Source organism: Plodia interpunctella, chromosome 2, assembly GCF_027563975.2.
Source record: "Plodia interpunctella isolate USDA-ARS_2022_Savannah chromosome 2, ilPloInte3.2, whole genome shotgun sequence".
Classification (NCBI taxonomy): Eukaryota; Metazoa; Arthropoda; class Insecta; order Lepidoptera; family Pyralidae; genus Plodia; species Plodia interpunctella.
This window is the reverse complement of record NC_071295.1, coordinates 12,483,265-12,492,923: the sequence shown is the minus strand read 5'-3', so window position 1 is coordinate 12,492,923 and position 9,659 is coordinate 12,483,265. Positions and strand designations below refer to the sequence as shown.

The window sequence follows — 9,659 nt, the reverse complement described above, 5'->3', positions numbered from 1 at the left end:
GCTCCAGGTCCGGCAGATCCCGATTCGGAGAGAAGTAGACACCAATTATGGCGTACTCTCCCCGAACCGCCACGACAAAACCATTTCCTCTCCTCTTAGTCACGAGGGGAGGGGCGGCACCAGACCTAGCCACGATGGCCACGGAGCCATCCAGATCACCTGTCCAGTGGGACAGGGCGGGAATCGCGTACGGCTCCGAGACCACCGCGACATCCACATCCCACTCCGCCATGGATTGCAGGAAGAGATCCTGCGCCCTGGCACAGTGGTTGAGGTTGGCCTGGAGGAAGGCGACCCCCATCACTCCTCCATTTGGCCATCCGACGCCGCCTCTTGTCTATCCTCTCGCGGAGGAGGGGACGATCCCTTCCCTCTGGTTGACGGGGGATTGCATGACCTACCCCCCATCACATGGTCCGCCGGCTTGCCAGCGTCGCGGCAAACTGCGCAGCGGGGCTCCGCGGTGCAGGAAGAGGACAAATGCCCCGCCTCCCCACATCTGTAGCAGAGCCGACTACGGTCCGTCTGCGAGGGACACAGCGCTGCAGTGTGCCCCTTCCCCATGCACTTGTAACAGTGCATGGGGCGCGCCTCCAAGTGTCGGAGCTGCACGCGGCCCCAACCCACCCTGAGGCTACCCGCCTCGACCAGCTTTTTGGCTGCCGTTACCGGGCAGCGCATCAGGGCAGAGCCAGAGCCCCGCCAGTCCGAGCGGATTTCGCCTACCCAGACGTGATCCTCTGTGCAGCTCCCAGCTTGTGCAACCGCAGCTTTTATTCGCTGCACAGTAGCCGCATCGTTCAGACCCGTCATGCGGAAGTCCGCAGTTTTGACAGGTCTGGAGACATCCGCGACGCCAGCCAAGGCCACCTTCAAGGCCGAGGCAAGTGCGTCCGCCTTGCCTGAGCTAGAGGAGCCGGGGACCTCAATTAATCTCGCTCCAGTCGCACTCGGGCGAATCCGAAGCGAGCCAATGCCCAACTCCTCCAGGTTCACCTCTTGCTCGGCCTTGAGGAGGGCGGAACCGTATGTGGCCCCATTTTGCACTGCCTCCGGCTGTAACTTAAGAATTACAGCCGAGGAGCTAGGGGTCGACAGTTTCTTCGCCGCCCTCACTGGCGCCGCCTTGGGGGACTCCTTGGGCACAGACGTAGGCGCCCCCTTGGGCGCCACCGTAGGCTTGGGCACGGTTGAGGGGGCCCCCTTGGGTACCGCCTCGGGCTTGGGCTTGGACTTTTTGCCCTTTCCCTTCCCTTTGCTCCTCCTCCCAACCTCAACCCAGGGGAGCTCCGGGGGTCCGTCGACCAGAATTGCCGAGGTCGTCGGCCCATCCTCAACTCCAGGAAGCTTCGGGAATCCGTCCGGAGCTGCAGAGGTCGTCGGCCCCCGCTCCATCACCTCCTCGATAACTTCCCCACTACAGCCTTCCACTTCCGCCCGATCAGTCGGCAGCGCCGGACTTAAGCCGGAGGCCTCCGCAATGGCCGCTCTAGTAGCCCTCGCCACCTCCGAACTATCACCCGCCAGTGGGGGGCGGGTGGTCATCCGAGGGAGGCAAAACTTCAGCTCTGCTAGGCGGCCATCTATCATTTTCGCTATGGAAGCCTCCAGCCTCTCCATCAGCTCTTTCTCCGCAGGTGCACCTGACCGCTGTTCCGCAGCTCGCGCAGCCTGATTGGCCTCTCGGCGGGCCTCCTCAAACCCACTGCGGAGCGCAGCGACCTCTGCCCTCATGTTGGCCACCTCTCTTTGGAGACGACCGTTATCGGCTCTGAGACGTCGGACCTCATCCGACTCACTACGCGACACCAGGGTGTCCATTATATCCCTGATGTCCGTAGAGGCCCGCAAAATTTTTGCACTGTAGCCCCCTTTGAGGGAGGTGGTCTTTCTGACGAGGCTGGTTATAATTCCCAGCCTCTCCACCGCGGTGGCCATAAGTCCCTCAGCACCCAAGGCACTGAAGTCCCGTACCTCAATGGGCGCCACATCCGACCCTTCGTCCCCACTCGGGTGTTCTCCCCTCCGGAAGGCCCGAGTCCCCAGAGTGGCTGAGAACGAGGCCTCCACATCCTCCTCCCGGCTCCTTCGCGTTTCAGCCCGGGCTCCCGTCGTATTCGAGGCACCTCGAGCCTTCCCCCTTTTTGCCTTCGACAATGTTTCCGGCCGTGTCCACTCAACCTCCGTGTCCGAACCGGATCCGGACCCACTCGCTACCTCTGAGTAGAGGCGCTTGGTACCCAGCACCGATTCGGACAGCGAGGTGATGGAGCCCACACTTCCCAGCGGATTCCACAGCCTTCCTTGGACCGTTCCTTCCCCTTCCGATCCACCGCGACTTCCTTCATGTTCGGACCTGGACCGCTCCTTATCACTTCCGTCCTTCCCGCCCGAACTTTTCTCTCCCCCCACCAAACTCTTCCCCCCACGCTTTCCACTCCTTCCCTTTAGTTGGCCCTGAGAAGGGCCGTTTGATTGGCCCTGAGAAGGGCCGTTTGGGTGGCCCTGAGAAGGGCCGTTAGGGTGGCCCTGAGAAGGGCCCTTTTTCAGGAAACGCCCGGAGGCGTCCCGCAATTGAGTTCCGTTCATTTTAAGCGCAACGATTGCTCCTTCTTGCACAGTGCCAATTAGCCGTCGGCCTGCCACTCCGTTACGGTGGTCAGGACGCGACGTTGCCCAGGGGACGCGACGAGGACGCTAGCACTGTGGGGTGTCCCCCAACCTAACCTAACCTAACCTAACCTAACCTAACCTAACCTAACCTAACCTAACCTAACCTAACCTAACCTAACCTAACCTAACCTAACCTAACCTAACCTAACCTAACCAACCAACCAACCAACCAACCAACCAACCAACCAACCAACCAACCAACCAACCAACCAACCAACCAACCAACCAACCAACCAACCAACCAACCAACCAACCAACCAACCAACCAACCAACCAACCAACCAACCAACCAACCAACCAACCAACCAACCAACCAACCAACCAACCAACCAACCAACCAACCAACCAACCAACCAACCAACCAACCAACCAACCAACCAACCAACCAACCAACCAACCAACCAACCAACCAACCAACCAACCAACCAACCAACCAACCAACCAACCAACCAACCAACCAACCAACCAACCAACCAACCAACCAACCAACCAACCAACCAACCAACCAACCAACCAACCAACCAACCAACCAACCAACCAACCAACCAACCAACCAACCAACCAACCAACCAACCAACCAACCAACCAACCAACCAACCAACCAACCAACCAACCAACCAACCAACCAACCAACCAACCAACCAACCAACCAACCAACCAACCAACCAACCAACCAACCAACCAACCAACCAACCAACCAACCAACCAACCAACCAACCAACCAACCAACCAACCAACCAACCAACCAACCAACCAACCAACCAACCAACCAACCAACCAACCAACCAACCAACCAACCAACCAACCAACCAACCAACCAACCAACCAACCAACCAACCAACCAACCAACCAACCAACCAACCAACCAACCAACCAACCAACCAACCAACCAACCAACCAACCAACCAACCAACCAACCAACCAACCAACCAACCAACCAACCAACCAACCAACCAACCAACCAACCAACCAACCAACCAACCAACCAACCAACCAACCAACCAACCAACCAACCAACCAACCAACCAACCAACCAACCAACCAACCAACCAACCAACCAACCAACCAACCAACCAACCAACCAACCAACCAACCAACCAACCAACCAACCAACCAACCAACCAACCAACCAACCAACCAACCAACCAACCAACCAACCAACCAACCAACCAACCAACCAACCAACCAACCAACCAACCAACCAACCAACCAACCAACCAACCAACCAACCAACCAACCAACCAACCAACCAACCAACCAACCAACCAACCAACCAACCAACCAACCAACCAACCAACCAACCAACCAACCAACCAACCAACCAACCAACCAACCAACCAACCAACCAACCAACCAACCAACCAACCAACCAACCAACCAACCAACCAACCAACCAACCAACCAACCAACCAACCAACCAACCAACCAACCAACCAACCAACCAACCAACCAACCAACCAACCAACCAACCAACCAACCAACCAACCAACCAACCAACCAACCAACCAACCAACCAACCAACCAACCAACCAACCAACCAACCAACCAACCAACCAACCAACCAACCAACCAACCAACCAACCAACCAACCAACCAACCAACCAACCAACCAACCAACCAACCAACCAACCAACCAACCAACCAACCAACCAACCAACCAACCAACCAACCAACCAACCAACCAACCAACCAACCAACCAACCAACCAACCAACCAACCAACCAACCAACCAACCAACCAACCAACCAACCAACCAACCAACCAACCAACCAACCAACCAACCAACCAACCAACCAACCAACCAACCAACCAACCAACCAACCAACCAACCAACCAACCAACCAACCAACCAACCAACCAACCAACCAACCAACCAACCAACCAACCAACCAACCAACCAACCAACCAACCAACCAACCAACCAACCAACCAACCAACCAACCAACCAACCAACCAACCAACCAACCAACCAACCAACCAACCAACCAACCAACCAACCAACCAACCAACCAACCAACCAACCAACCAACCAACCAACCAACCAACCAACCAACCAACCAACCAACCAACCAACCAACCAACCAACCAACCAACCAACTGTACATGTAAATGTTCATGTTCACAAACGAATGTAATTCGGATGCCGAAATATTGGTAAAAATCTTTTTTCATAAGATAAAAAATGAAAACTATGGAATACGCTTCACGCTGTAAAATTTTCGAACCAGTAAACGGTCGAAAAAAGCTGTTCCGAGCTTTTACCTAAAATAGGGTTATTATTTTCAGGATAATAGTAGTAATATGCCTTAAACGAATACTTAGCTGATAACACCCCTTTTTATTTACATGCTGGTAACACTGGATTTACCTGACATTTCTAGTTGTACCATTATCTGTGCTACGTAAGTCAGCTCAGCTTTCTGTCTGGCTCTCGCGTACCTATCTAAAAAATAATATCAATTAAATATTAAAGAATTTCGTGTAAAAGAGGTTGAAAATCGCTCGTTAAGATAATTAAATTCGTTTTAAGTTTATGTGCTCGGATCATTTCATCAAAACAATAAGTGCAATCATTTATACGACCGTAGATATTCCGTTTACCATCTGCTGACGAAAGCTCTGTGGAAAGGTAAAAAATCACACGTTTTCTTATCAAATTTTGTTGTTAAATATATTACAAATACCTATATAAAGTACTCCGGATTCTCTGGATATTGCTATGCCATCCATTCAAACTTATTGCTAACGAACGTAAAAGTGTTTATTGTATATTAACTCAATACATAGTACCTAGTAAAATATATTTTGTGTGTTGACCAGCATCAACTTGTCCCAACTAATATTATAAATTTGAAAGTAGGTTTGTTGTTACCTCTTCACACATTATCTACTGGACCAATTGTTATGAAATTTGGTACATGGGTAGAAAATAACCTGGAAACACATAGGTACTTTTTTCCCGAAATTCCCACGGGCGCAGCTAGTTAGAAATAAATCAATGTGGAATAAATAATAATATGGAAGTGGTACTTTGGATAATAATGATCTTAAATAGTACTTGTCTTGCAGAATGGCTCGTGGACAGCAAAAAATTCAGTCCCAAGCCAAGGCTGCTGAAAAGCAGTCCAAAATGAAGAAGCAGCAGGGCCATAGTGCTACAGACCAGAAGAAGGCTGCACAAAAAGCACTTGTTCATGTTTGTGTAGTTTGTAAGGTATGTTACTGTTTTGTGCACTTATTATCAACAACAGTAAGAAGATTGAATTTGAACACTTATCAATTATATGTATAGGATTAATTTTACAATTATTATTCACTTTACTTCAACCTTTACAAAGTATCTAAATACTTGTTTGTCTAAAATTCACTTAGCTAAATTTAAATAACCTGTTGATTGCAAAGAATCACAACACTATATAGATAAACAATTGTTTGAACTGGTTCATAAGGTATTTGTTAATAAATAGCTTTAAACTATCACTACAGACAGATAAACCAATTATGTATGTGATTTAATTCGGAACAAAGATCTGGGATGGCACAACTAGTAATGCTCACCAGTTTGACCATGAGGAATGAAAGAATTACCATGAAATCATGGTAATTGTTTTTTAATTCTTGGATCATCATGCATTGTAGTTAACAAAAAGCTATCCCATGTGTTGTTTGACCATCATCCATTCAGTAGGATGCATACTTTTTCGTTTTTTTATTATTTTTGTTTGAAATTACTATCATTTTCTATCAAAAATAATTTTCTAAAGTCAAGATTACCATATCAAATAACCTATTTTTCATAAAGGCTGTGTTGTAGCCATTTAACCACAGGGCATGGAACGTAAAGCGAACAAGAAAGACATTCCATGCTTTGTACCTTCACTACTAATTTAAATGTATATTTAGACTGAATGTGATCTACTCTCTTTCTTGCCACATTTAACTGTCTAATTGAAGCATTGTTGTTTTGTAGGCCCAGATGCCAGACCCAAAGACTTACAAACAGCATTTTGAAAACAAACATCCGAAGAATGATCTGCCGGAAGACTTAAAAGCTATCTAACATTATGTTCTTTTTTATTTAGACCTATTATAAACAACTTATTTAAATCCTAATTCAGGAAATTTACCTTATAAACTGACTACAAGGCTGAGGACTATATGGGACAAGCAGGGCTGAGTTATGACTAAGTATTCAAACTATGAAATAGCCGATTTACTTTGTCATAGAAATGTTTGTAGATGAGATATGTCAGTTTATAAAGTGGATTACTGACAAAAAAACTGTAATAAAAATAATGCATTTGTGTAAAACTTATTTTTTATTTTAGGCTTATGTAAGTTTCATCAGTTTAGTAGAAAGCTGACACAATACAGTTTAGCCTTTAGTTGTAGAATACACATGATTTTACACATTTCATGATTCCAATTAAACTCAAACAATATTATTTAACATGCATAATTACTGTTATTTTTAGACAACCCACATTCACAATATATTTAATTGTTTACTGACATCCCTAACGCTTCCATAACCAAGATATGAAAATGATCACGTAGTTTCATGGACCATTCTTTTCTAAGTGTCCAGAAGCATCACCGAGGGGCTTATTCTTCAAACATCGAATCCTATGATCTCATATTATATGATTCATTAGAGATAAAAATATTTCAAAGCTTCTCGTAAGTCTGCACGAAGCCGCATGTGGAGCAGGTGCGCTTGTATTCGTCGGCGTCGGCGTCGTAGCTCTCCGGCCCGAACGCGTGCTCGTGCGCGGCGCGAGCGCGCACGTACAGAGACCCGCGCACGTCCATGCGCAGCGCGCGCAGGCGCCGCGTGGTCTGCAGCTCGCGGCCGCGCGCGCGCGCCTCCGCCCTCGCCTGCCGCTCGCGCTGCAGCCGCTGCTCCGAGCCCCACACCTGCAGCGCGCGCGCCTCCACCTGCGGCCGCAGGTACAGCCGCATGTCGCCGCGCGGCGCATGCGGGTTGCGACGCCGCAGGCATCGCAGCGGCGGCGGCCGTGAGTCCAAGTCGCAATCCTTCAGCAGGAATTCTGTCTTGGCTTCCGTGCGGGTGATCAACGAGTGGGAGCCCTCGTCGTCTCTGTCGATGAGATATATAGATTATAACAAGTCGTGATAAGTACGCGATGAATTGATTTGAAACTTCCCGACCTGCAATCGTCGCACAATTCGTAATCGAAAGTGTCGAAAAGGAAGGACTGCGGAAAACGACGCTCGCAGTCCATGCACTGAGGCTGGTCAGCGATGTGCACGAGCGGGGCGTCGCGCGGCGCTGGCGCCGGGGCGGCCGTCACCTCCTCTGGCTCCAGCAAGAAACCGCCGCCAGAGTCCATGGGAGCTGCAGAACTCACTCTCTCCACCACACTGCCTCTGTTTACATTCCAAATTACATTGAGTGAAAGGGCTTGCTTAAGTGTAAACTTATATAGCTTTTCCCCTGTAACTCCTCCAGCATGTATTTTCAACCCCAACAGAACGTTGATTTAAAAAAAAACTTTGTTGGTCCAGCAGTTTAGCTATTAAAATTGAACACACAGACTTCCGAATTTATAACATTAGTCTGGATTTTGAGCCATTAAATCGTTCACCATTAGCCAGTAGGTAAGTTGTTGCTTGTGTGGAAACTTTGTCAGTCAAGAATAATGTAAGCTATATTCCTGATTGATATATAAGAGTACTTTTAAGCAAAGCTCCAGAAGTGACCTATTCTACTTATGTTACTTACTGTGTCTTATCAGGTCGTTTAATAAGTCTGGCGTCATGAAGTGCTCGCGCCCGTAGCCTGTTACGCTCCATGCGCGCGCGCTGAGCGGCCGTCAGCTCCACCCCGCCCGCAGTCTCCGCAACTACTGATTCCATCATGTTCTGTAAAAAGCAAAAAAACAAATGCAATAAATTGAGAAAATATTAATATATTTTTATTCTACAAATCTGAGCAGAAATCATATTTTTTATCTGGAAAATAATTTGTGTCAATAAAAAATAAAATTGCCTTTATAACCAAAAGGATAAATACTTACTCGATGCTCTGAGTAAAGATTAGGATTTATGAATTTTTTAAGCCCGTCGAAAACAAAAAGTATCGGTTTCGAACCCCAGCGAGTGACAGCATGCATATATTTTGGTCGATCGACTAGTTTTCGACATAGTTTATATTATTTCAATATTCTACCAATCCAAAAACTCGCTCAATCCACAGAACCAAATAAGCAGAATAAATTCAGCTTTAACTACCTACATACAGCGTGATTAATACCTACTGTATTTTACACTTGTTTTATTAAAATTATATTTAGTTTCTAAGTTCAGGGATGGAGATAAGTTTAAGTTGATAAGCAGCCACCACACACACACACAACAGACAAAAACTCAAAGAGTAAATTAATATCAGAAACTCAAGACTGTGAAGTGGAACTTTGGATGGAAGACCTTGTTAGCCTTGTTTTGTTTCAATTCAATTCAACTTGGTTGGCATTGTTGACATTGACTGACAGGTATGTCATTGACAGATTTAGATAATCGAATCGCTACTATTAGACCGCTAATAGACTGTTAATAGTTCTGGTGAAGGAAAACATTGTAAAACCTGCACATTGGTGGACAGTTTAGTTCACTAGTGTATATTACGCGTCTACTTGCCACTAATCGGCGGTAGGTAGTCGCAAGTCATGCCTTTACATTACTTGCGACTACCTACTAATAAAATCTGACAGCAGTGTTTGCATCGATATGAACGTAAACACAGTTTGATCCACTCGCTTCGCTCGCTCCGTTTTGTTTGATTACAAGCTAACCCAACCGAAACAGGTTTGTTATCTGTCCTTAATTTTTTTTATTACGGTGAGCTTCGCCTAAAATGACAAATTTAAAATAAAAATACAAGTTTAAAATATATATCTCATTTATCTTCTACCTTATTATTACAAAATTCAAAGTAAGATTGATTTTATTAGGTACTACCTACA

At 47.3% G+C, this 9,659-nt stretch overlaps 3 protein-coding genes across 5 annotated transcripts; 1 reads left to right on the top strand and 2 right to left on the bottom strand.

Moving 5' to 3' along the window:
- Nucleotides 1-300: 300 nt before the first annotated feature.
- Nucleotides 301-2,589, bottom strand: LOC128677889 (uncharacterized). The gene has a single exon (XM_053759056.2). It carries the CDS (start codon nucleotides 2,587-2,589, stop codon nucleotides 301-303), a length of 2,289 nt encoding a protein of 762 aa, XP_053615031.2.
- Nucleotides 2,590-5,059: 2,470 nt separating this feature from the next.
- On the top strand, nucleotides 5,060-6,984 carry LOC128675896 (zinc finger protein 706-like). Its single transcript, XM_053755645.2, has 3 exons — nucleotides 5,060-5,302; nucleotides 5,743-5,887; nucleotides 6,644-6,984. The coding sequence occupies exons 2-3, from the start codon at nucleotides 5,744-5,746 to the stop codon at nucleotides 6,731-6,733; spliced, it is 234 nt and encodes a 77-aa protein (XP_053611620.1). The 5' UTR covers nucleotides 5,060-5,302; nucleotide 5,743; the 3' UTR covers nucleotides 6,734-6,984.
- Xpac (Xeroderma pigmentosum group A-like) lies at nucleotides 6,655-9,162 on the bottom strand. 3 transcript variants are annotated; one of them, XM_053755633.2, is made up of 4 exons: nucleotides 8,951-9,162; nucleotides 8,420-8,559; nucleotides 7,846-8,064; nucleotides 6,655-7,774 (listed from the first exon to the last, which is right to left on the bottom strand). In XM_053755633.2, exons 2-4 carry the CDS (start codon nucleotides 8,554-8,556, stop codon nucleotides 7,342-7,344), a joined length of 789 nt encoding a protein of 262 aa, XP_053611608.1. In that variant the 5' UTR covers nucleotides 8,557-8,559; nucleotides 8,951-9,162; the 3' UTR covers nucleotides 6,655-7,341. The 3 variants fall into 3 exon arrangements, with proteins under 3 accessions (XP_053611608.1, XP_053611600.1, XP_053611593.1); XM_053755625.2 differs by having other exon boundaries at nucleotides 6,974-7,774; nucleotides 8,955-9,161; XM_053755618.1 differs by lacking the exon at nucleotides 8,951-9,162 and adding an exon at nucleotides 8,715-8,944 and having other exon boundaries at nucleotides 6,974-7,774.
- Nucleotides 9,163-9,659: the final 497 nt, after the last annotated feature.